The sequence below is a fragment of the Sparus aurata genome, chromosome 6 (assembly GCF_900880675.1).
Source record: "Sparus aurata chromosome 6, fSpaAur1.1, whole genome shotgun sequence".
NCBI lineage: Eukaryota > Metazoa > Chordata > Actinopteri > Spariformes > Sparidae > Sparus > Sparus aurata.
In genome coordinates, this window is record NC_044192.1 from 8,219,648 (window position 1) to 8,245,391 (window position 25,744).

General features: G+C 41.4%; 3 protein-coding genes across 5 annotated transcripts; 2 read left to right on the forward strand and 1 right to left on the reverse strand.

Moving 5' to 3' along the window:
- The first annotated feature begins 2,376 nt into the window (after nucleotides 1–2,376).
- Nucleotides 2,377–8,481, forward strand: pdhb (pyruvate dehydrogenase E1 subunit beta). Its single transcript, XM_030419756.1, has 11 exons — nucleotides 2,377–2,489; nucleotides 2,583–2,642; nucleotides 3,740–3,847; nucleotides 4,157–4,219; nucleotides 4,331–4,366; nucleotides 4,568–4,758; nucleotides 5,686–5,780; nucleotides 6,132–6,242; nucleotides 6,564–6,655; nucleotides 6,745–6,886; nucleotides 7,314–8,481. The coding sequence occupies exons 1-11, from the start codon at nucleotides 2,451–2,453 to the stop codon at nucleotides 7,457–7,459; spliced, it is 1,083 nt and encodes a 360-aa protein (XP_030275616.1). The 5' UTR covers nucleotides 2,377–2,450; the 3' UTR covers nucleotides 7,460–8,481.
- A 348-nt stretch (nucleotides 8,482–8,829) lies between these two features.
- LOC115583202 (uncharacterized) lies at nucleotides 8,830–15,137 on the reverse strand. The gene is made up of 5 exons (XM_030419755.1): nucleotides 14,189–15,137; nucleotides 13,263–13,430; nucleotides 12,985–13,163; nucleotides 12,631–12,871; nucleotides 8,830–11,825 (listed from the first exon to the last, which is right to left on the reverse strand). The coding sequence occupies exons 1-5, from the start codon at nucleotides 14,810–14,812 to the stop codon at nucleotides 11,586–11,588; spliced, it is 1,452 nt and encodes a 483-aa protein (XP_030275615.1). The 5' UTR covers nucleotides 14,813–15,137; the 3' UTR covers nucleotides 8,830–11,585.
- Nucleotides 15,138–15,990: 853 nt separating this feature from the next.
- kctd6a (potassium channel tetramerization domain containing 6a) lies at nucleotides 15,991–25,480 on the forward strand. Of its 3 annotated transcripts, XR_003984482.1 has the most exons (7): nucleotides 15,991–16,128; nucleotides 20,267–20,370; nucleotides 21,171–21,340; nucleotides 23,540–23,792; nucleotides 23,884–24,042; nucleotides 24,678–24,963; nucleotides 25,101–25,480. XR_003984482.1 is itself a non-coding variant. In XM_030421471.1 (6 exons), the coding sequence occupies exons 2-6, from the start codon at nucleotides 20,344–20,346 to the stop codon at nucleotides 24,786–24,788; spliced, it is 720 nt and encodes a 239-aa protein (XP_030277331.1). In that variant the 5' UTR covers nucleotides 15,991–16,128; nucleotides 20,267–20,343; the 3' UTR covers nucleotides 24,789–25,480. The 3 variants fall into 3 exon arrangements, 2 of the variants coding, with proteins under 2 accessions (XP_030277331.1, XP_030277332.1); XM_030421471.1 differs by having other exon boundaries at nucleotides 24,678–25,480; XM_030421472.1 differs by lacking the exon at nucleotides 20,267–20,370 and having other exon boundaries at nucleotides 24,678–25,158.
- Nucleotides 25,481–25,744: the final 264 nt, after the last annotated feature.

Below are 25,744 nucleotides of genomic sequence, written 5' to 3' on the forward strand. Positions count from 1 at the left end.
TGACGGCTGTTGAAGGTTAATTTCAGACCCTTATCCAGTTGAATCCTGTTATTATTCTCAAGTGTTTTGCTTTTGTTTTAATTGTTTTGTATTTTTTAATGTTTGTCGTTGTCACAGAGCTGAGATTCCTTTATTTTATTGTGCCATATGGATCCTTGTGCCTATGGAAATCTGAATGTTTTTTTGTTGTAATATTGTATGTGACAATATCTCTAACCACATCATCGGTATGTTTGAAGCTCTGTCTGAAGAAGATGTTAACACTTTAGCACGCAGGATGTTGTGACCTGAAAAAAAAAAGGCTTTTTCTCAAAATGATTCCTGTAAAAGTGTGTGTGAGCTAACATGAAATGTCAGGGTACAAAAACATCATCACAAGGTCGCCAGGATACTTTACTTACAGTGGAAGCAGCAGTAGCAGATTGTCTGATCTTCTTTATTTCACGTGTCTCAGCTCTCATGAATCCCACTCACCTGTGATCACCTGACATACTGTGTGCTGAAGTGTTAGCCTCTGTGGCAGACAGAGCTGCTATTGGAGCAGATTTTGTCGTGAATCTTGAGTTCAGGTGAATTTTTCCGCCTGATCATTCCGATCACGACAGTCCAAGTTTAAGCACTCGGAGCTTGTTTTTGACGACTGCTCTTTGCTGAAATCGTTTGTTTGTATTGTTCAGTGCAATCCGGTCCAATGCGATGGTCTTGAATGGTCATTAAATTGTATCAGAATGTTCCTCTGCAGCACTTTAACCCATGAAAGACAATTCCAGATGTGTGTTTGTGTTTGTGAAAATGATTAGAAGATTAAGTTCAGACTTCCAGAGAAAATTGGTATTAAGAAAACAACACTCTTCTTCAATCTCCAGGTCATTTTAACGTTTCCACAAAATAGATGCATCAAATGTTTTATCCCAATGTCACCTTTAGGTAAAATCATCTCCTCCACTTTTAATGCAGCTGCAATTATCCTCATCATCATTATTGAAATAAAAAATAGCGAGCCTGCTGTGATGACATGATAACTGTATCAACCGAATATTTGAATAAAAATGGTTCAGGAAAGTTGAGAGTAAGTTGTGTTTATTGCAAAAACTGATTTTTTAAATTTTTTTTAACCAACCTTGAAAATGTGGAAGGTTAAAAATGCCTGAATAAATTCAATTGTATACAATGTTCAGACACTTTATATATGATAAGTCAGAGTTCTTATAACTTCTTATTTGATCATATTGACCATGAGTTATATTAAATATTTTTGAATTTATGGAAGTATTTCAGCAGTAGGACAATTGGAAAGTGAATATGTTGATTCAACAATCTCCATTTTCCATGAAGAAAAAAACCTTGACATATTCAGGTTTATAGATTAAATCATTTGAAAGATTGTCTTATATCTTCGTGTTTAATTTAGCTAGTGTTTTGTCTTAAATGCTTTAAAAAGAAGGTAAGATGGAGAATATAAGTAGTTAATCAGTCCATCTCTGATCTTTTCAAGAATGTATGGTAAACTATTTTGTCAGTAATATATTAACATTAACATTTACTTGTTTAAATGTAGATTTTTGATCGTTGTTTAGAGTTGTGACCTCCATCTGATGGGGCACCAGTGCATAATTAGTTTGAATGCATTTATGGTGAAACGGTTTCAAACTCTATTAACATTTAAATGGTGGGCTATTACTACTGCACAACATAATAATAAAAACATCATATTCTATTTCATATTTCTATTCTATATTCCTAATTTCTTTATTTTCTTCAAACAATATCCTCAGTATTACTTTACATACAAATAGTCAAATCAATATTCAAAGTCAGTTGATTTAAGGAGCAGGTTTTTTTTTTTTAAATAATGTCTTCAGAGGTTCTCCAGTAGACGGGGATCAGACTTAGGCAGGGTCATTGTAGTCAACATTCAGCCACATCAGCTCTATTCTCACCTGCATTGGTCAATTAGATGTGTACTATTCTAACATACTACACTATCTGTTTTCCCAACAGGGTAATCGTTAGCTTCCACTTACTGTTAGCAGCAAAAGCAACATCATTCTGAGCTTGGTAACTGTATTTTTCACATCTGCATGATAGGAGCTGCTACACATCTGGTTTAAGGGCAAATGTTTATCTTGACACTATATGAAAAAAAGATTAATTTTCCAGTAATTCTTCCATAAGTATTTTTACCTTTGTCATAGTCACTTTTAATGTATTGTTCCTCGTGGCAGTTTTGGTCTTCCCTACATAAAGGCAGCTCAGGACGATGTCCTTGGCTTCTGTTTCCTTTTTTCACCCTTTGGCTGTTTGCCCCGCCCCCGTCTCAGCTGAGCCGCTGTGATTGGCTCTGTGTTATGACACGTTCCGACCGAGTTGTAAACTGCAGCTGTGATTGGTTGAAATCGCTCGACCTCAGTAGAGTCACCGCCTTCTCCCCGGCAGAGGACAGGTTCAACATGGCTGCGTCCCTGAGGTGCTTTCTCCGCACAGGAAAGGTATGGGATAATTGAAGAAACTATCTCATGTATCACCATTCTGTGCTTGTTAATGGGTAATATATTTTATAACGCCTCTTTGTGTCTCGACAGAATGCCGTGTCGGCTCTGCAGCGGCGGGAATTTCACAGGAGTCTTCCGGCCGCTGTGCAGGTCAGTGTTAGCAGCTAGCAGGCTAACTTTAGCTAAAGCTAACCATCCCAACTGTTGTCTTCCCTTTTTTCTCTCTATCTGTGTTTATAAGTTGTTACAACCAAAGAGTGAAATGTTAAAGCACATTTGGCAGAGGTCATTGTCAGTGGATTCCTTGTCGGAGTAGGTAACGAGTCATTTTAAGAGTTCCTGCTGTTGTCCGGTCACTGAGCAGAGATGTGGGCTGTCACATCATGTCAAACCTGATTGAACTGAGGCTACATGTAGAACTGGTCATTGGTAGCAACAGCAGACATTAAGACAAAAAGATAAAGATTAGCTGTCCTCTTCAATGTATTGTATATTATTTTATCTACTAAAGATCAGAGATGATCATCCAGCTGTAATGTTAACCGTAAATCACTAAATTTTCAGTATTTGTAAGATTAATGAGGATTTTGCTCCTTTGTTTCATTTATTGACACTGTGGATAACACTTTAAGGTCACAGACAATAAATATAATCTGGGAATTAAAAAAAATTTTTTTTAACAAGATTCAAAGTCTTTATTGTCACACGAAGAGATAAACAGTGACATTTTTAGATCACTTTGTGTCTTAACTAACAATTTTACAAATATATACTATTGAATCAGAATCAGCTTTATTGGCCATGTTTGTTTACACGTAAAAGGAAATTCATTTTGTTTTACTTGGTGCACTACACATAAGTAGACACAGTTATAAATGTGGACAACAAAAACCAGTGATTCATTTTAAAGCAATATAAAACAGAGAAACCTAGAAAATCTTTACACTGGATTTAGGCCGCAGATGACCAGTATATAAATAATGATGTGCACCTTTTTTTATAGAGAAAGCGACTTTACCTTTTAATTACATTTCTTATTAACATATCTCTGTGGAATTGTCACTCAGGACAGCTTGAGTAAAGTTTGCACACATTGGAATTATATTGCACTAACAAAAAAAAGTCAGGTTAGGCAGACTTCACTAATCAGACGTCTTCACCTGTGAAAGACATGAGGATGACCTCTGTTCTATGGGTGACAGTAGTGGATCTGTACTGACTGCTGCTCTGTTGTGTTTTTTTGTCAGGTGACAGTCCGTGATGCCCTGAACCAGGCGATGGACGAGGAGCTGGAGAGGGACGAGCGTGTGTTCCTGTTGGGTGAGGAGGTGGCCCAGTACGACGGCGCCTACAAGGTGAGAAGACGCTCAGTAGAAGACAGCTTGACTCATCCCAATTCTTCAACTTATGCTGAGATTCAAAATGGCCTTTGATAAAACAAGATGTGGGGCAGTTAAAGAATCTTTGCTCACAGTTCTACAGTTTATTACATCTTGGTTCTTATTGCTGTAGTTTTGTCCCTCATTTGAATCTAAAGTAACATTATACTCACAAAGAAGATCACTAAAAATAAGACCAGCAAGGTGGGAAATGCAAGCAGTCAGGATTAGACATACATTAGTTGATAATACCCTGTGTGTGTGTGTGTGTGTGTGTGTGTGTAGGTGAGCAGGGGTCTGTGGAAGAAGTATGGAGACAAACGCATCATCGACACCCCGATCACAGAGGTGAAACACTCTTCACATTCTCTGTTGTAAACTGTGTTAGCTTTGTGATCCAAACACTCCTCCAGAGAAACTATTCTCAGCTGTTAACATCTCTCTCTCTGTCTGGTACAGATGGGTTTTACTGGAATCGCTGTCGGAGCCGCCATGGTGAGTTTCTTTTTATCCACATGGCAACATCGGTTACTAGGTCTCTATCTGGAACTGAGCAGACCTGTGAAGAACTCTACTTGATGATTTTTTTATTGCAGCTCAATAAATAAATAAATACCTATGTTGTAACACAAAACAAATATACATTATTTAACAAAGGTAACACTGATTTCTCATATCAAACCGTGTCTCCCTTAGGCCGGCCTGAGGCCCATCTGCGAGTTCATGACCTTCAACTTCTCCATGCAAGCCATCGACCAGGTCATCAACTCTGCGGCAAAGACCTACTACATGTCCGCTGGTCTTCAGTCGGTGCCCATCGTCTTCAGAGGACCCAACGGAGCATCAGCGGGCGTTGCTGCACAGCACTCACAGTGCTTCGCTGCATGGTGCGTTCACTTACACCTGATGCTGTTGTTACTTTCACTTGGCACTGAATACTGTGTGCAGTTTTCTCTATAGTAATTTTATCACAACTTATTTTTGGAGTTTTGTCCACCATTGTGTCAGTGAGTTTATGAGCCGAGATCTGTTGAAGGCAAGTCAGACGGGCCAAGAGACATGAAATAGGTATACAGTCAAGTAAACAGAGTCCCAAAGAAAGGATCCTATCCTTTAATGTTGGAAATAATAGTTGAAATGACAGTAGCCATTTTTATATTGGTCAACGAGTCGCCAATTTGGACGTCTTTTTTGCGGCTAGGTCCGCGGATTTAGACAGAAGGTGCTATGTAAATCCGAGCCATCGATGTGCCGGCAATTGCGTGAGATGGGCGGAGGTGTCGATGACGTGCACTGTCGTGCAACCCACAGCCGGGGAGTTTTAAAACCAGGAAACAGCTGATCACAGCAGTCAGTCCATCACTTCATCCACGGACATCAAGATGAACAACTGGACAGCCGCTGAGATCCAGGAGATGCTAGCGTCTCCTGGGTCTCTGTAGCTGTCTTGGTTGTGTCCGCTTGTTGTTGTAGCGGCAAGCTGCTAACGGTCGCTACCTTCAAATTAAAAGCCCCCCACTAAGAATTCGGTTATAAACTTCACTGGGGTGAAATGTAAAGCTCTTATTTTGAAGACAAATTTGAGTTGCTTCACTGTTCACGCCGAACTTTGTGCTTCACGTCACGTCACCCCAGTGGCGGCCAAGTGGCGGCTTTTTGGAAAAGAAGGAATATTACACCTCCCTTTTTAATAGACAAGGCGGCACATTGCAGTCTTTACCTTGCTGCAAATGTGCCACCTTTTCTATCTAAAAGGGGCTAGTATGTGATGCTGATGTCGGTCCTGTAATCAATGGTATGATGTGTCTCTACAGGTACGGTCACTGTCCAGGTCTGAAGGTTGTGAGTCCCTGGAACGCAGAGGATGCCAAAGGTCTCCTGAAATCAGCCATCAGAGACGACAACCCCGGTAAGACACCACACTTCAGCTGATCAGAGGTTACGTTAGAGTCAGAAAGAGAGAGAAGACCTGAGGTTAGACGGAGACAATAGCTTGCTCGTGGTTTGCTAGTTATCTTTCAGTTGTCATTCTTCCTGTCTCCAGCAACAGGAAGAGCTTTGGTTAATTTCAGTGTAACTTTAGCTGAAAGCCCATGTTTTCAGCAGGGAGAAACTGGTGCTATTACACATCTTCAGCACCGACCTTAGAATGCATCTCAAACGACCCCCAAGCTTGGATAGCTATCTGATCAGCCCCAGAATCCGTGAAGTGACGTAAATTGAATATGCCTCAATGTGTGTTTGTGTGTGTGTGTTGCAGTGGTGTTCCTGGAGAACGAGCTGATGTACGGTGTTCCCTTCGAGATGTCAGAGGAGTCGCAGTCCAAAGATTTTACCATTCCCATCGGCAAGGCCAAAGTTGAGAGACAAGGTGAGAGTTGAAGGAACCAACATGACAGCCTGACTGTGATGAAGGGAAGATTCACACAACAACAGACTGCTTGTCGATCAGAATGATAAGGTTTACAGGAGAGGTGCAGCAGTCTGTAAAAGTTTTAGAGTAAATATTTAGATTTAGATCGTTTGCATAAAAAAAGCTTTTTTTTGTTATCAAACTTCAATATGGTGATAATACTTTTGGGGAAATGTTGAGTTGAGGTCTGTGAGGATGTTGATCTAAAGGTGACCTGGACTTCAGAAAGTCTGTATGTGTCTGAACTACTCTCAACTTCTTCTCCTTTCTGTGTTTCAGGGACTCATGTCACTATGGTCACTCACTCTCGGTATGTCAGTCACTGCCTGGATGCCGCTGCTGTCCTCGCCAAGGAAGGAATCGAGTGTGAGGTAGAGGAACGAACACGCCTGTAGTAAAATCACACAGATTACCTGTGCTCAACAGCCTTTTAACTACTTCCTGTGTGTCTTTGTGTCAGGTGATCAACCTGCGGACAATCCGTCCTCTGGATGTCGACTGTATTGAGACCAGCGTGATGAAGACCAACCACCTGGTGACGGTGGAGGGCGGCTGGCCTCAGTTTGGGGTCGGAGCTGAGATCTGCGCCAGGGTCATGGAAGGTAACTGCTGACTTTTTCTTGTCATTTCATGTTTTTCAATTATTTTTTTCTTTTCTAGAGAAAAATACATTCATTCATTTTTTTTCTTGAGAATAGACAGTGTTTTTTTTTTCCTCAGGAAAAATGTCATTATTTCTTTAGAATAAAAGTCTTTTTTTTTTCTCAAAGAAAGTCACTTTTTCTAGAGAAGAAATTACTTTTTATTTTCTCTAGGAAAAAAAATACTTTTTTTCTTTTCTAGTGGAAAAACCTGGAATGTCTTTTTAGATTTAGTTATGACATACAACTCCCGTTGAAAATGTTTTTGTTTTTTTTTCACGCATCAAGACCTGTTAGAAACTTTTTTCTTTTAGCAGTGAGATTGGAGAACATTTGGGAATTAAGGGGCACTCAAATACAATTGTAAACTTCCTGTGTGTGTTTTCAGGTCCTGCTTTCAACTACCTGGACGCCCCGGCCACCAGGGTGACGGGCGTTGACATCCCCATGCCATATGCCAAAATCCTGGAGGACAACAGCCTGCCGCAGATCAAAGACATCATCTTCTCTGTCAAAAAGACCCTCAACGTCTGACACACACACACACAAACATGCTAGAATCCTCTTTGTCTTGTTCACACAGACATTGAAATCATTTGAACCATGTGTAAATACAGCCAAACGGGTCCTTTTAAAAAGCTCCAGATTAATGTTTCCAACCAGATGTTGGAGAAATAAGCGCACAGCTGTTTATCTGCACCCAGAGCGGTGGACACACAGGGTTCGGTCAAGTCGCAGACAATATTGACTGAGCTCTGTGTGCGACTTTGGCTGCTCTTTCCACTCTCTACTCTTCAAAATAAAAGTAGCTCTCTCCTGTAGGCTTTTCTGTGTTTCTAAGGATGTTTGGTAACAACAAAACTGCTGAGTGGGCGCAAAACAATGTCAGGATTGGATCAGTGTGCAGGTTTGTTGTGTAAAGAATCATGTTTCTTCACCCCAGGGCATCTCTGTGGCGCCACAATGCTTAATTTATAACAGTATTTTGTGACAGTTTACCTTTATCAAAAAAAGTGCAGCTTATTTTGATGTTGCACTTGACCATGTTGCAATTTCGAGAACTTGCTCAGCGCAACGATTTATTTGGACATATTTATTTCACACTGATGCAAAGCCTCTTTTTAATTTTGTTTAATGAAAACATAAAGTGTTAAGTGTTTTCATTCCACAAACTTGAGTATTGAGAAAAGTTCTCAATCTGACAAAACCCAAGTCCGGTGAAAACTCTGAGAACATGTTGCTGAAAAGTCCTGACTTGTTCCTGTGTGCTCTCAAATTTAAACTTGCAGACTAAATTCTCAGTAGTTTTGTTGTCTATTAACTCCCAACATATTTCTAACCACCAAAACATATTGTATAGTCAGTCGATTCACTTACTATAATTCCTCACACTGACTCGGGTTCATCTCTAAAAGCAGCAGTGAAGTAGAACGGGCCAGCTGAGTGCTGGAGGTGGAGTGTGGTCGGGAATATTTATTGTAGCTGCAGCAGCTCTGTGGATGTTTTTGTTGCTGTAAATGAATCTGTTACGGGAATAAAAACCTTTCAGTCCTTCATGATGCTTCATTCATTGAGTTTTCTTTCGGTATCCTTCCTGTTTTGCTTTGTGTCTTAAGCAGGTTACGTTTTTGATCAGGATGACTCTGTTAAATGTGGTATTTGTGTCGCTGAGGTCACAAATGGGGTTAGGTTAATACACTTCAATAACCTGATATTGGAGTATCAGTGGTCTATAGACAAGACAGAACCATAGTGGATGAAGGCCCTTTGTCAAGCAACAGCTCTTGGTGACTTTTAGTAAAGAAGTTAGCCAATGGTATGATTCCTGCCTCTGAAATAATGCTTGTTTTTAAAGGTGAGCAGGAGCAGAGATAAAAGTCAGTGACAAATAAGACAACACGAGGTGAAGCCTTAAACATTTTTATTGGCAAACCTTTGCGGGAACTTGCAGAGATCTGATGATCTTCATCAGACCAACAGTCAGAAAACACATCCATCCTATTTTCTGAAGAAGAAGCTTTGAGGAACTCAAAGAACAAGCTCTCGTTACAAATCAAACTATATTACACGTCTCCTCGTTCAGAAACTTTCAACAGTCCGACCAGGAGAGAAAAGTTGAGCCAAGTGTTGGAATTATTCAGTGAACACCACAGAACAGGACAGTTTACAAACTTTATAGTATGGATTTTATGCGTCTATAATTTCCTTCTAACTTCCTGGAGTGTTGGAGTTGTGGTAACTACCAGTCGTATGACTTTCAAGCATTCGATTGAGCATTCAAGATAATTTTGACTTGAAAACGGATTTTTCTGGAAGCTCATGTATCAGATTTGTCTCCTAAAAATCTGTAAATGCCTGAAAACCGAACATATACCGACACCCGTCGTCAGTCAAAGTCTGTTTTATTGGTTAAAGTAATATAATGTCAATAAACACCATCTTTAATCTGACTGACTGTAATCATGCAACACTGCATTAAGGCCTGAACATGCTTCACACAAGAAAATACCGAAGCCTTGATTCTGTTCTGTTGGGTTCACTGGGCCAACAAACCATTAACATAGAAAATAAAACTTAAAAAAAGATGCCGTAAATTCCAGGTCCTTCCACTCTGCTCGCACACATCGTTTAAAACAAACAAACAGCTTCAGTCTTTGAACAGAAACATCCTCAACATCGACAGTGTGCAGAATAAAAAATAACATTTTCTGTTCCTGTGAGTTTCATAAACTTTATGTCAGAGGAACCAAACTCTGAACTGAAGGCGCTGCGGCCACTTTTCACAACGAGATTTAAACCCTAATCAAGATTAAAAAATTAGCACTTTTCCTGATAACTCTAACAATAATGATCATCAACCAGCAGCTGGATATACATTAAGAACAGATGAGGCGCCGGCTGCTTGACACTTATCTGTAACGAACTTTCCTTTATAAACCGTTCACCCCAGGTGGAGTTATGTTTTTTCCTTCTGAAGGCCAAAATTAAAAGTTTGTAAAACACAAATAAATAACAGGTAATTTGGTTCTAACTATACGGGAATATTTTGAGAGTACACAGTCAGTGTGCTAAAAAAGGAAACCAGGACAGGACTAATAAGTTTGTTTGTAATGTGTAAACTATAAAAAGTGAAAATCAGCATGTCGTTGTTGGAGGTGTGACAACAAGGGATGAAGACGTTAAATACGGCCTCCAGAACATCATCAAATATTTTATTTATGGGTCAATCTTGAAGGCAAATTGTGGAAATTGCAGACTCCGGACTGACTGACTAGCAGATCCAAGCTACGTGAACAAACAGAGAGTGACGGAGCCGCTTAGATTGCTATACTGACTGGACAGTTACTTAACAGACTCTTCCTTGGGTGATGTATTGTAAACAATGAAATGTTTGGTATAGCAGCATGGAGGATGAGAGTCATCTTTAATGCCATATTGTGTTTTAATGTTGGAAATGAAGAATTGCATAGGGAACTTCAAGTAGAGCTGCATCCATAAATCAATTAGTTGTCAACTATCAATTAATCGTCAAATCAGTTCGAGTCATTTTCTTGAAAGGAAAAATAGTCAAAACTCTTAATCCAGATTCTTAAATGGGAATATTTTCTCGTTTCTTTCTTCCTCTTTGAAAGTAAACTGAATATCGTTGGGTGTCGACAAAACCAGACATGTGAGGACATCATAGCCAGCTTTGGGAAACATTTTTCGTCTTTGACAGTTTACAAACCAAACAACTAGACAAATAATCAAGAAACAATCAACAGATTAATTGACAATTAAAACAGTTGTTGGTTGCAGCCCTAATTTCAAGTCTGGCTATAGTCTACCGGGCATTTGATATTGATAAGAGATAACAATTTAGGATTGTGATTGTATTTGTTTTTTGTCAGCTTTTTCATTACACTATGGCTTTAATTACTGGATTATGACTAGTACTCCATCACACGTCCCTACAATTAGCACCAAATTACGTTGTTCTGTCCTCAAGCATTTCAAAGATCTGAAAATGACATATCATTTCCTTTCTAGTGAATTACCAGGGAGTTATGGAAGCTGTAAAACAAAATGTTACCAGTGTTCCATCAAATGGGGAAAGTGGAACAAAAGGTTTGTGAGTCGGTTGTTCTACGACCATCAGGGGTAAAAATGGCGCAGATAATCATGTTTAGTTGTTAGTCTTAGTTTCAGTGGAGCAGTTTCTCAATTCTGGCTTATTTTTCAATGTCATGAAAATCAAAATAAGGTAAAGCTCTTATTAGTTTCCATCCCCAGTTACTGACCTCCTACAATTTCCAGAATGCCTTTCAACATGTCTCAGGGAAGAGGGCGGGGCCTCTTGCCTGCTCTGGTTGGGGGCGTGGCTTGTTTAGTTATTGGGCGGAGTCTATAGAGTCTTAAGGAGCTGAGAGGTCAGATCGTCCGACTTCTGAGTGTCCCTTCAGCAGGCCGAGTCTCACCACCACCACCCTCCTCTTCTTCTCCTCCGGCCCTTCATCATCATCATCCTCCTCCTCCTCTTCCTCCTCAGTTTCCTTCACCTTTCGTTTTCCTCTCTCCTTCCTTTTCTCCTCCTTCCTCTGCTTCTTTGCCTTCTTCTTCCTCCTCTTATTTTCCTCTGCTGCTTGATCCACCTCTCCCTCCTCTTGTTGCACTGCGTCCTCTATTTCTTCCTCTGCTGCCATCTCCAATTCCTCCTCCTCTCTTCTTCTTCTTCTTCTTCCTCCTCCTCGTCCTCATCATCCTCCTCCTCCTCTTCCTCTTCCTCATCCATTTCCAAGTCCATTTCCTCTTCCGCTTCTTCTTCATTCTCATCCTCGTCCTCGTCCTCAATGTCTGTCATGTGTTCTCCTTTCATCTGCTCTTGTTTCATCTTCATCCTCTGCTGTCCGTTTTGTGTGGCCTGCAAAGAAAAGAGCACAAAGTTCCAAACTTCACATCGGCTGTTGGGTGGCTGAAACAAATATTAAATGATCTAGGGTAGACAGAAAATTAAGAGAGGAACTTGCTTCTTAGACAAAGAAAAGAAAGTTTATCCTCTATACATGACAAAAACCAACTATAAGTTGATCTCTCAGTACTATTGGACTTGTCCACTCTGCCTGAAAATGCAAATCTTAAAACATCTAGTGAAGGCTCAGTAATTTCCTAAAACACTGCTCAAACAGAGGGAAATGGTGAATTTGTTAGTGAGCAACATTTTTAGTGGTGATTAATCCACATTTGCTGCTCTGTTGAGTATTTGGAGCAGCAGAATTGTGTGTGTCTGACTGAGGCAACATAAACTACAGTGTGTGTGTCCATTGTGTGGCTCATTGATGTATTTTGAGAGCCTTTGGACAACAATGGAACAATGGACTAATATATCTGGCTTTGGATGCACACACACAATATACACACTTTTTTGCACCAATTTGCAAAAATTTAATTTTATGTTTTTTTTTTCATTTTCTGTCCAAACTAAAATCGATCTTGATATGCAAAAAAAAAACCCATCATGGGGTGTCAATCCGAAGAAAGCTCATGTTAAGTAACATCAACACATAAGGACTTCTAAATCTGTCAACCCCTTTAGTGAGAACAAGTTGTATGCTTCTTAAACTAACCTGATATTGCTGATTGTACAATTGTAATATTCACTTAATTTGTTTGAGTACCAAGTTAGTTCTGGGCCAAACACTACCAGCACACGTAATTATGATACTCACGTTCTTCTTGCTGGTTCGGAGCCTTTGCAGCAGTAACCTGACGGTGTCCTTGTTCTGACACAGTCCCATGGTGTTGAGGGCATCCAGAGCGGAGCCGGAGCAGCCCTGCAGGCGTAGCTCTGCCCCTAGAGCGGCCTGCAGGTAGTTGTTCTTCCAGATGTTCCTGGTGAAGAGCGGGACGGAGAGTGCCACCACTACACGCCGCTCCAGCAACGTCTGGGCCTGCTCCTCTGACATCTGGCTGCCACACAAACAGAACATAGATTCAATCACAACCCATGATGAGGTCTTAGTAGGTAATTTGGAGTCTGGACTGTGTGAACCAAGCACCAGTCTAACCTGGCTCAGACTTACTGGCTGCTCTTCGAGAGGTGGCTGATGTCTGGGAACAGCGAGGTGAGGCAGGTGGTGACGAGTGGAGCTTTGTCCTGGAACCAGTTCAGACAGCGACGCCAGGGGAACGACGACAGTGGCCTCCTGCTCGACACTTTCTGATGGAAGGGACTGTCCGTCTGCCGCGTCAGCGCCTTCATCTTTACCAGCACCAGGATACAACAAAGCTGTGATTACTTAAGAAAAAAAAGTAGTACTTCTGAAAACTTAAAGGCACCACAAGGATATTCTGTTCTCACCTCATCTTTCAACTGTTTGATCCAGAACTCCATCATGGGCTTCCGGGCACCTTTGGCAGACCAGAGCATTTTGAAAGCGGCCTTGTAGCAGGACTTGCTCACCAGCAGCGCCGCTTTGCTCTTCTTCCCCATCCTGCGACCTTTCTTCCTTTTGTCTCTAATCTCTGACTGCACTCAGCAACATCAAAAAACAAAACACAGAAATCATGTTTAAACAAGACTTAAACAAGACAAGTGAATGAAACACAATCACTAAAGAACACAGATTGAATTACACGTTATGGCTGTGTCCAAAATCATCTATGTAGCAGATCATATTGTGTTTTGGACATTATTCTTTCCTTTTCATCTGGCATGAAGTTTGCAGACTAGAAGCTCTGTCACCATCACATATACACTACTTTTGGAACATCCTGAGTCGAGAAATTTAACTTCTCACTAGCTTTGTGTGTTTTGTTTTGTTTTTTCAATCAACAACATGTGCTCAAGTGTTAATAAAAGCCTGAGTTTTTCAATGATGTCATGTAGAACATTTTCTCAGGTGCTGTACGTAGCTCCACTACATTTAACTGACAGCTTTAGTCACTAGTTATTCTGCAGATTGCATGCCACATCTGAGCCACAGTAGTGCAATTTAATATAAATCTTCTTTCAAGTGTGAATGAATCTATTTTCATTTAAAAGTACTCAGGTAGTATTCATACAAGTTATTGTCACTTCTACTGAAGTAATATTCTTTTTAAAGTCTGACTCCTGTGTACTTTTTACAACACTGCTCATCTTTCACGAAAAAAACAAACTGATGCTTTAACTCTGTACTTGAATAAACTAATAATACAGTTTAGAAACAGTTTTGGGGTGATATGTCAGAATCGTCTTAATATTGATATCACGGTATATCGAGTCTCTCTCTCTCACACACACACCGGTGGTTTCAGCCACAAGGTTCTCTTCCCGCTGTGTTTACGCTTGCACTTGCTCCTGATGACCTGCGCACAGATCTCGCACAGGAAGGACTTGTCGGTCACTGTGGACCCCGGGAAGGCCCAGTGTACAGTCTCTGGGGTGGTGAAGGTGAACACGGCCCTCCGGTTGAAGCTGCGGCCCTGCCGCTCGAACTCGCACTTGCAGCAGCAGCAGTTCCTGTCCTCCGGCCGCGTGGAACGCCGGCGGCCGCTCCGGGACGCACCGGGGGCGACGGAGGCACCAGCGAGTTCAGAGGCTGCTGCCTTTTGGGAGTCTTCTGCGGTCTGCGGCAGAGAGGATGCTTCCACATCATTCCCACCAGGACAGTCCACCTCTGCACCCACGGCCGGTTCGGGAAGCTCTACAGATGTGGTGGGCTGACCTGACCCGCTCTGCTCGGCTCCAGCAGCTGCAGTAAAGTTTCCCCGCGCATCGCCAGCCGCCGGAGCACCAGAGAGGGAGGACGTGTCCGTGGAGGCAAAGGTATTGGCTGCGGAGTGGGCATAGTCGTGCTCGTTTGTCTCAGACGGGGGACTGGTTTCCTCGTCGTTCCCCGCGTTTGTCTCGGTGTTTTCACTCGCCATAATAAACGGAGGGGCTCCGCTTTTAGTCAACAATCGGAATACGCAGAAAGAAAAACTCTGGCAGTGGTCATCGCTGTCCACGGAGCAGCAGGCTAACAGTGCTAGCTAACAGCACTAGCTAACATTGAAGCCCGCCAGAAAATTAGGGACGTTCAGACAGATGTTTCAAAGTAAAACTCTCCCGAGCGCTTAAAGCGACGTGTGCAGCAAAGTTTGCTCAATATTGCAATGCTGTGAAGAAGGTACAGCGCGGAGATGCAACTGCAGACCAGGTAGAAAACAAGAGCTGTGACCAACAGGATGTAGCCACTAATAAACAAGATGGTTTCCGTGTTGCTGTTAACTGGCAGACTGCTGCTGGCGCCCCCAGGTGGTGGGAGGGAGACACTACATGTCTGTGGAGATAGACAGGAGGACTCAACTGAATTTTTAATAAATCACAAACACTTTTGATAATTTATGAATTGTGAAATACATTTTAAATATGTTTTTGAAGCAATTGTGCCAGATTCGCCATTTTCAAGATTTTCTAATGTGATTAATTGACCTCTGTGATGATTAGGTTTTGACATTTCATCGACCAAATCTTAAAGTAAATTATCAATTAATCCATGAAGTAACTGGTAGACGAATAAATTATGAAAGTAAGTGATACTTATGATTTCAGTATTCGCTCAATCATTCCTACAGCTCAGTACTTATGGAATGCTATTTTAGTCCATATTAAATTAATAAAATTAATAAAATAATTCCCTAAATGAAGAAATTGGCCAATTGATATAAGGATTTTTCAAAGGATCGCTTTTATTTATTTCATGGGACTTTGATTGCACAATGACACATTTCTTCTGGTATAAAAGTCCCCTGAAACTAATAAATATGTGTCACTGTGTAAATAAATGTGTCACTATGTGAATACATGTGTCATAGTGTAATGAAGTGTATCATTGTGTAAATGAATGTGTCATGAAATTACTGATAGTTTTCTTTGAAAAAAAATCCTGCCCACTTATTTACTTTTGGAATTATTTTTATAGGCATGTATATGTATTCCATACACTAATTTATTCATTTGATATTGACTTTAATGGCATTCTTTAAGTATAAACGCTATAACATATTTGATTGTATTATTCTCATTTTCATAAGTACTTTCATTTTATGAGGTCTTATTTTGACAGGTATCACCGGAAGTCTCCTCACTGTGGTAGTGACGGTGTAACTGATGGAGGTAAATGGACGTTTTAGCTAGAGGCTTCTTCTTCCAGCTGTGTGTGGTGTTAAAGCAGCAGTCAGCAGTGATGGAGATGTTGTAGGTAAGACCAAACAGACTTTTTAAAAATAGTATTATTAAATCTGTGAAATTGACGTTGTGACGTCTATTATTTGCATAACGTTCGCTTTATGCTAACTAGCCGTTAACCGCAGTGACGCTGTGATTAGCTTAATTCAGACGAACAGATGCAGCAGTGATGACTAACCATCACACACAACACTCTCATGTTCAGAGATTATCTGGAAAAACTAGAGTTATTTTTTAACAGTGTGACGCAGAACAGTTCAGCACCACCAAACTACAACAGCTGATAGAACACATTGTCTCTCAGGGTTTGTATTTTTCTGCTGTGGACTCTATTACAAACTGGTGCCTCAGTGCCTGCTGTTGTACTGGAAAGTGGTGCAGTTGTTTTTGTTGTCTGAACATGGAGACATTTAAATAGAATTATGAAAAATAACAGAATTCTAAGCCCCAGATTACACTACTCAAAATGAGTTTAGGATATGGGTGAATATATGATGAAATTAAACGTGTTGTATTATTTTTGGGGACCAAAAATATTCACAAAACACCAAATAAAAAATCAGATTTGTCACAGAATACACAATCAAGTTAAACACAATATCCCTATTTTTTAATTGATTAAAGTAATACTGTTTAAAGTGCTATAAACACAGAAAAGCTCCGTGACTGAGAATCTTGAACTAATGGTTGTTTGGCCTATCAGCTAATCGATTAGTTGATCAGCTCCTTCTGCTCTGTTACTGATTGGGGCTGCAAATATTCTCACTATCCAATAATGTAATGGTTATTTTTGTATTAAGTTCTTAAGCCTATAAAATATATTTTTTTACATGTGAAAAAATTTAAGTGAAATCTTCTAATATGCAACAAACAGTCGAAAAACAAAGATTTTCAATTAATTGTAACATGAATTAAAAAATTGGTGAAGCAGGAAACAGTGAAATTTTAGCATTTGTGCTTAATTGGTGCCTGTTATCATTCTAAAAATTGTTGCAGGTCATTAATATTCTAACGACTAATCAAATGATAATTTCAGCTCTTGCATGGATGAGTTAGTATTCTGCAAGCATCCATTATTCTGAATTTCTCACGTCAGCCTTAATAGCTCACTTACATTTTGTTAACGACAACTGGCTCAAGAGAAGCAACAAAAAGGGAGAAACCAAATTGGAAAACTCAAGGTTATTCAGTAATTCTAAAGAAAACAAACAACACAGACTCCTGCAGAGGGATAGGGGATGTTGCTAGGTGGAGGAGGGGATTTTAAACCTGTGGAGCATGTGGCACACCTGCAACAAACCAGACCAGACAGAAAAGAATGTCCTCAGACACAACAGTGTGAATATACAGCCTTTGTGCATCCGTCAGATTGCAGCCCGACTGTTATCACAGAGACGACTTTGGGGTTCAAAAGTTCAACAGTCAGCTAACCCATCATCATTTTGTGAATGATGTGTACCATTTGTCGTGGTAAAAAAAAAAAAAAATCAATGACATGAAAAATTGCTATTTAAAATTCTTACTTACTTATTCAAACCTACATTTTGAGCACCTGTCCACCTGTCTCCAGTGAGTAGCAGCTTCCTAATAGGTGTGTTAAAATCAGTGAATAGTGACTGTGAAAAGAAAATGGACGTAGATGGAATTAATCTGTTTTACCACATTGGTCTAAGTATAAAAAAGCAATTTCGCTGTGATCTGACTGCAATAAATGGATCAAAAGTACGCTGAAATAACAACCTCATATTGCCGCCTTGTTAAAAAAAGGTGGAATTCATTTTTCATCAGGTCTGTCAGTGAAAGGATAAGCAAACAACTTTCAGAATGATCATTCCCTGAATTGAGCTGGGACCGATCAGAGCTATGCTGTGCTGAGACATATTTCCAAAACTTACCAAGTAGTCTGACTTTCTCGCTCATTTCCCTTCATGGCAACTCCTTACTTGTTCTGTCTCAGTACGAGAAGACGTACTGAGACTGGCCGCTCTAATCAAAAACTAGCCGACCACGTACCTCTCCACTGCGCTTTCCGTGCTCACCGGCTTTCTTCTTCTACTTCGTCTTCTACTGATAATGGCGTTTGCTACAGACTATCAGCAGCACAGGCGTATTGCTGCCCCCGACAGGTCAGTTGTAAAACTCAATTGAATGCCCTCTGTTTTAGAATCTTTTGTCCAAATTGCTAACCTACCACTGTGGCTAGTGGGATAATCAAATTCACCACCCTGGTCCCAATCTTGTGCTGTTATTTGCTGGGGGCTACACATCACTGCCCAACGGTTGATGCCCGAAAACGTCCTAAAGAAACGCCAGCAAAATACTGAGAAATTACAGGCAGAGGACAGGGCTCCAGATTGATTGTATAAGTCTGTTCCCTGTTGTTTTAGGAATGTCCTGCATAGTATACCTTTAAATCCACCATGATTCTCTTCTATTTTGTTTTGACATGTCTGTCTGCAGTTTGGTGTGCAGGAAGTGCACAGGAGGTATATCAGCGCTCATTTAATGAAGACAGCTGCCTGCTGCTGGAAACACCTTTGATGAGATCAGTGAGCATGACTCGAAACAGTAAAGTTGTGGGCCAGAAAACCTAAACAAAGAGATGAAAGAGGCTATGAAGCTCAGTAGAGCTGAGAGGAAATGCAGAGTAGTGTGGTAATTTATTTCTCTGTGGGTTGTTAGTGTAAAGAATAACGATCATAGAAGCTTCCAAGATAAAGAAAACAGCCAATGCGAGGCAACTAGTTTTATTACTCTTTTTAGATAGAAAAGGTGGCACATTTGCTCCAAGGTAAGGACGGCAATGTGCCAGCCTGTCTTTCTAAAACCGAGGCTTAATATTCCTCCTTTTCCAAAAGCCGCCTCTGAGGTAGGCGTAAACATGTGACGTGACGTGAAGCGCGAAGTTGGGCTGTCAACGGTGACATAGAATTTGTCTTCTAAATAAGAGCTTTACATTGCACCCCATTGGAGTTTAGAACTGTGTTCTTGGCGGGGGGCTTTTAATTTGAAAGTAGCGACCGTCCTTTGCTTGCCGACACAACATCAAGCAGACACAACCAAACAGCTACAGAGACCGAGGAGACGCTAGCATCTCCTGGATCTCAGCGGCTGTCCAGTTGTTCATCTTAATGTCCGCGGATGAAATGATGGACTGACTGCTGTAATCAGCTGTTTCTTGGTTTTAAAACCCCCGGCTGTGGGTCGCACTACAGTGCAGGTCATTGACACCTCCGCCCACCTCATGCAGGGGTCGGCACATTTCCGCCTCGGATTTAGATAGCAAGCGAGGCGGAAATAAGTGTACCCTGCGAGGCGGAAAATCGGTGGACCAAAACAGACCCCCAATTTGCCGCCCTCTGTCTAAAACCGCGGACCGACCGCCAAAAGGACGGGCAAATTGGCGGCTTGGTGTTCTGTCTAAAAACGGCTGAGGGTTATTTAAGGGGAGAAACTCCGCTGATTTTATACATCAAAGTCTGATGGTGTTGAATAGGAATACAGTATGTGGGAAAATGATGTCTAAAGCTTTTTGGTTCCAGAGGAAGCTGTCAAAAGTCTGATAGATTGCCTTGAGTGAGGTCATAATAGGTAATCAGTCACTTCTAGCATAGCACACTCAAATCTATAAGCAAACTGTCAGCAGGCAAGTTGCATTGTTGGTAGCGAAGGTGCCAGGTTTTGATAAGGCAGGAGAATGTGCGGCTTAAAAAAAGACTTCTGTTGCATCTTTGTTATTCATTTTGTAAACAGTCAGTTAATTGAGAATGTATTTTGTCTCAATTTGCATCATGCTGATTAAACATAACATTTAAATTGAAACTGACAGACACACAGCCCTTTAACCACAGTGGAGTCTGATTAGTGTGTGATTTAATCATAGCGTCTTTAAATGCTGTGTGAGTTTCATTAATCAGTCGCAGCGAGTCATGAGAGGGTCATCCATGTGTTTTCAATCTCAGTTCATCTCTGAGATACAAGAAACGAGGTCCACAGCTCCTCCTCCGGTTTTCACTGGCTGGCAGTGTGTGGACACATCAGGGACGCGAGACTAATCGGCCAGATGATGTCTGGGCCGCGGCAATGCAGCATCAGCTGGCTGCTTATCTCCATGGCAACCATCTCACCAGCTGTTCATCCTCTTGTTGCAGGTGTTGGCGGAAAACACAGAAATGATCTTCAACAGTCTGACCTAAAGAGAAACGACACAGACAGCCGAGAGCTGCAGATGGAGAATGGAGACCTGGGTCACATGGTGCGTGTGTGCGTGTGTCCGTGCGTGTGTGTTTTTTCTTTGCTTTGTTTCAGAAATGTTACTGTCTGGCAATTCGGCTTTTTGGTCAGATGAACAATGTTGGACATTGGAATTGTGATAGCACATGCTTTCATGCTGTGTGTGTGGGGTGTCTGTAGCTCGGCTGTGGCTCAAGAGGTAGAGCGGGTCGTCCAGTAATCAGAAGGTTGCTGGTTTGATTCTGGGTTTTTTTGTTTTTTTGTTTTTTTTCTAAATTCAATTCAAAATCTTCACTGTGGACAACTCAGTCCTAACTTGATGAGTATAATATAGCTGAAAATGATTTTATGTCATAAATTCCTAATTTTCACCGTACGGTATGACTCGTTGGAACCGTACTTTGTTGGTCTTCGATGACAAAAGTGGTAAATGGTACCTGGTACTTTTTGGGGTATCTCACTTCTGAGATACAGAGCAACTAGATTTGTCTCGTCATTCTGGACGGGTAATACTGAATTTGATAGCTAGGTGGCTCACTTGACTTTGCCGCTCATGAGTGGAACATAAAGAGAGCACATGACTGAGAGTGTAGCAGCATCACAATCCATCAGGACAACTGTGACACATGGCGTCTTTATTTTTCACAACCGTTCATCTTAACAGTTATTTTTAGTTTCAGTTTTATTTATTTGTACATTGTTTCTGAAAAAGGAACGATTGGAAAGATAATCAAATTAAAGTATTATACATTGTCTTAAATAAACTGCAAGTCAGTAAGTTTTCCATAACACATCGGCGACTGTGGTTTCTGCTCTGTCCAGATGGGGGAGCTAGTGACTCTGAACGTGGGCGGCTGTGTGTACAGCACGTCTCTGTCCACGCTGCAGCGCTACCCAGACTCCATGCTGGGAGCCATGTTCAGAGGAGAACTCCCCACTGTCAGGGACGCACGTGGAAACTACTTCATCGACCGCGACGGACCACTGTTTCGGTGAGTGTAAAGTCAAATGTATTCATATTACCCAGTATCACAAAAAACTTTGAATGGGGAAAAAATGGAAGAAACCACATGACGATCAACTGAGGAGGGATCTCTCTTCCAGAACAGACAGACATGCAATAGATGTTGAGTAAGTGTCCATGCGGCTATTTTCAAATTGTATAATCTGCTGCGATCTGATCAGATCACATTTACCCAGCAGTAAACTGGATTATCTCTGTAATAGTTAGCTCACATGTGTTGTAAAGTGCTTTGAGCGGTCAGTTGACTTGAGCCAACATGCAAACTGACATGCAAAATGTACACGTTACATTGGCACGTTAACATTAAGTAATTACTTGTACAAGGATTGTAACTGTAGTTGTGTTATGTTAAAGTTCTGCTTAGAATGATGAAAGTCTGACATTGGCAAAGCTGCTGCTCAGAGCCGTCCAGATCTGGAGGAGAGATTTGGAACTCCTGGAGGAATAAACACCTGGATTAACTTCAGATTCTGCTCTGATCCAGAGCCATTTACTGAGGGGAAGAGAGACCTGAGATTACTTTTCATTTTGAGGGGGATTAAAAAGTGGATTTATCTTCACTCAGGTTTATCAACCTTGACTGCTGCAGTGAACTGCAAAGGTGACCTCCATTGTCAGTATGAGAGTCTCTGGTGAGTGCTGAGTTTAGTGAGAGATGGTCCTGAATTCAAACACACAGACACACACACCCTCAATGTGCTGTTAATCAGACGTTCGGGCTAATATACAATAATCCGGCTGTTTAAGGTGAATAATCATTTGTGCAAGTAACGCAAATTAACACAAATTATTCTGCAGTCAGTGTCGATTCGCTGGTGGTAAATGCACCCTTAAAAAATGTATTCATGTAAGTTTAGTCTCTTTTGTCAACTTGCCCTCCTCACTCTCTGAACAGCCTGAATTTTTGGTCGCATGTATTCACCAAGGAGGTGGAAACATTCCTCAGATTTTCCTCTCCCTCTTGACATGATAGCATAACAGTAGTTGCCAAAGATTTTGTTTACTGCACATTCATGCTACAAATCGGCCCCTGTACCACTACTGGGTTGGGATCTGGTGACTGTTGTGGCTGTTGGAGTACACAGAGCTCGTTGTTGTGTGTATGGAACCAGCTTGAGATAATTTGTGTTGCGTGACATGGTGTTTTATCCTGCTGGAGGTAGCCATTAGAAGATGGCTATACTGTGGTCGTAAGGGTATGCACACGGTCAGCAGCAGTACTGAGCTAGGCTGTGGCACTTCAGCAATGCTCAGTTGGTATTTAGGGGCCTATTGTGTGCCAAGAAAATGTTGCCCACAGCCCAACACCACCACCAGCAGCCATGGATCCATATAGTTCATGCCAAATACTGACCCAACCATCTGAATGTTGCAGTAGAAATTAAGATTCTGGTCTTCTTCCTCTGACCTATTTTTCTCTTTATGTCAACAAATCCCATTTAAAGACCGAAACCAACAAGGAATTGATTCTACAAACAAGTGTTTTCTGTAAATCAAAGTCTGATAAAGTTCATTCCTCAATGCCAGAGCTCTGTTGTTATCCAAAACTATGATCAACACACATCAATGAGACACACTGTTGCACTGACACACACCTTTACTACAATGAACACAGACACTGTGTTTTCTTTGGGCTCAGTCCCACATAAACCATCCTGCTGCCATCAATACTCACTATAGTCCCTAAAATAGTCCCCAATACTTTTTTCTCCAGTTTGAGTAACTTTTGCTAAACTGTAGCGATCAGCGGTTTAAGGACATTAATGAACCTTTTTTAAACACGAAACTGCATTTGTGAGCTGCTTTTAAAGATTGACATCTTCAGTAAAAAAGAGCTTGGAGTTCAGTGCCACAGACAGAGCGGGGAAGTCAGAAAGTATAGCCAGCCGGACTAACAAATTGTTGTTTCATTGTTTTTCATGTGGTTTGCTGACAATGTGAAAATACAGCATAACTAAGACCTTGCCCCTTAAGAGAGAAGTGAATCGAATTTTGAGAATAAAGACAAAACTCAAGTGTCAGAACATCTGAAACAAACTCTTCTCACCCTCGAGTTGTACAGCAGCTTTCTCCACTCCTGTTCTGACTTACACTGACAGCTCAGAGTTTCACTGAATCATCAGCTCAGCGGTCTGGACTGATCCTGTCTCTGTTTCTGCTGTGTCAGCTACATCCTCAACTTCCTGCGGACGTCAGAGCTGACGCTGCCTTGCGACTTCAAGGAGACTGAGCTGCTCAGGAAGGAGGCTGACTTCTATCAGATTGAGCCCCTGATCCAGTGCCTGGGAGACCCCAAACCCCTGCTGCTCTACCCAACGGACAACTACGAGGAGGTGGTGGAGCTGTCCAGCACCAGGAAGCTGTCAAAGTACTCTAACCCAGTTGCAGTCATCATAACACAGCTCACCATCACCACCAAGGTCAGTGGGTTGAATAAATAACACAACGTAGAATAGATTCATAAATACATTTTTGATAAGTGGTCACATGACTCTTTCTTGTTGTTTTTAGGTCCATGCAGTTCTGCAGTCCATCTCAGGCAGTTTCACAAAGTGGAACAAACACATGATGGACACCAGAGACTACCAGGTGTCCTTCACCTTTGGACCGTGTGACCACCAGCAGGAAGTCAGCCTGCGTGTTCACCTGCTCGATTTCATTTCCAAAGCTGTGAGTGGCTTTTACATTATCTTTAACATCCTGTGTTGTAAATTACCTTTTACCCTCATACTTTAACTTAAGTTTAGTGGACCGCAAAAAGGAAAGACGAGTGACTGAGTGATGAAGTTACAGCATTGATTTGTTGAGTGTAGGAGTTTACCCACTGATTGTTTCTTTTTCTTAATGGATAGGTTTAAAGGGTCCGTAATTACTTCTTAAGGAGGCTTTTAAGCTTTGTTTATGCTTGTGTGACAGAGCATGGCGTGGTCCTCTGCAGATGGTGTGTGAGCTGTGAGTGCACAGAAGTGTTTATGCTCTATCCAGAAGAACATCATAGACCAAACAAGGCTGCACACATTGCTATACAGCTCCTCACTTCCAAAACAGAGACACTGTAAACACTCAGTGGGGAATAGAGAGAAAACAGTTTAGTGTAAAGAAACGCTGGTGACATTATAACTTGGCACAGATGAATTTTGTTAACAAGGGCCAATGAGGAGACTGAACTGCTTGGACCAGTGATTTAACTTCAGCACTCATCCAGTCACTCACGGGCATAAGTGTTTGTAGCACTGAACCTTTTTTTTTTCAAATCATGTAGCTAATTCATGCAGTAAGATGACTCCTGTCTCTTGATGTTCCAGGGTTTTACAATACGGAACACGCGCGTTCACCACATGAGCGAACGGGCCAATGAGAACACAGTGGAACATCACTGGACTTTCTGCCGACGAGCTTGGAAAGTCAACGACTAGCGGACGGGATGATTGATGGACTTTTACTGGCAGACGGGAGATGTGATCATAGTGCCTGCAGACAGACAGACAGAGACTTGTTAGTGGTGGTTGTTTTGTGTTAATGTTCTGTAAGATGTGAGTTGTTTTGGATCATTCCCTCAGTCTCATGAGTCTCATGGAGTTGAAGCACAAGGTGAGGTTATAGCCCAGTGTGGTACATTATCATGTACTACCACTGCTTTATCATACAGATCGTATGGCCAAAAGTATGTGGACAGGCTTCAATCTTCATACTAAAATACAACGTCATCCTGTTCCCGCATCTCCCAGTTTGAGGTGGAAGAACTTGACTTGCCTGCTTCGATCCCTGACCTCAACTCCATCCAACACCTTTGGGATGAACTGGAACGCCAAATGTGATCCAGACCTTCTCACCAAACATCGGAGCTGGACCTCACTAGTGCTGCTATGTAAATAGGAGCAAATCCCTGCAGCCAACATCTGGTGGAAAAACTGAAGCCAGAGGAGTGGAGACTGTCTAAGCAGCACATTAATGAACATGGTTTGGAATCACGTTCAACTATCATATCCAGATACTTTTGGCCACACATTGTATGGTACATCTGGCATATAAGCACTATTACAAATCTGTTGCACATCAATTACTTGGAATTATTATTTGCTAAATTAAAACAAATCTGGGAAATGATGATGTTGTGTAATTTTTTTACTCACCTTCTCCTTTTTTTTTACTTTTTCTTTTGACTACCCACCTGACGAGCCAGATGGTTTGTTACACAGAACCATCTGGGAAGACTTTGTGGAAACTGTCAAGAGAAGGGCAGGCACTTAAAAAACACAAAACTTGGCACTGAACAAACCATCTGTCTATCACCATCTATTACAGGCTAACTTCAACCAGTCAGATGAACAGGGGGAGAGCGCTGCCAGCAGAACCAGTTGGTAAATCAAAC

What these genes read in the sequence shown, in the direction of transcription:
- pdhb (XM_030419756.1), top strand. Translation starts at nt 2,451, where the DNA reads ATGGCTGCGTCCCTGAGGTGCTTTCTCCGCACAGGAAAG. An exon ending in TCGACACCCCGATCACAGAG is followed by an intron (nt 4,220 to 4,330) that starts GTGAAACACTCT and finishes TGTCTGGTACAG; the next exon opens with ATGGGTTTTACTGGAATCGC. An exon ending in TCACAGTGCTTCGCTGCATG is followed by an intron (nt 4,759 to 5,685) that starts GTGCGTTCACTT and finishes GTGTCTCTACAG; the next exon opens with GTACGGTCACTGTCCAGGTC.
- LOC115583202 (XM_030419755.1), bottom strand. Translation starts at nt 14,812, where the DNA reads ATGGCGAGTGAAAACACCGAGACAAACGCGGGGAACGACGAGGAAACC. An exon ending in TCAAACAGTTGAAAGATGAG is followed by an intron (nt 13,164 to 13,262) that starts GTGAGAACAGAA and finishes GTGCTGGTAAAG; the next exon opens with ATGAAGGCGCTGACGCGGCA. An exon ending in CACCTCTCGAAGAGCAGCCA is followed by an intron (nt 12,872 to 12,984) that starts GTAAGTCTGAGC and finishes TTTGTGTGGCAG; the next exon opens with CCAGATGTCAGAGGAGCAGG.
- kctd6a (XM_030421471.1), top strand. Translation starts at nt 20,344, where the DNA reads ATGGAGAATGGAGACCTGGGTCACATG. An exon ending in AGCTCACCATCACCACCAAG is followed by an intron (nt 23,793 to 23,883) that starts GTCAGTGGGTTG and finishes TGTTGTTTTTAG; the next exon opens with GTCCATGCAGTTCTGCAGTC. An exon ending in TCGATTTCATTTCCAAAGCT is followed by an intron (nt 24,043 to 24,677) that starts GTGAGTGGCTTT and finishes TTGATGTTCCAG; the next exon opens with GGTTTTACAATACGGAACAC.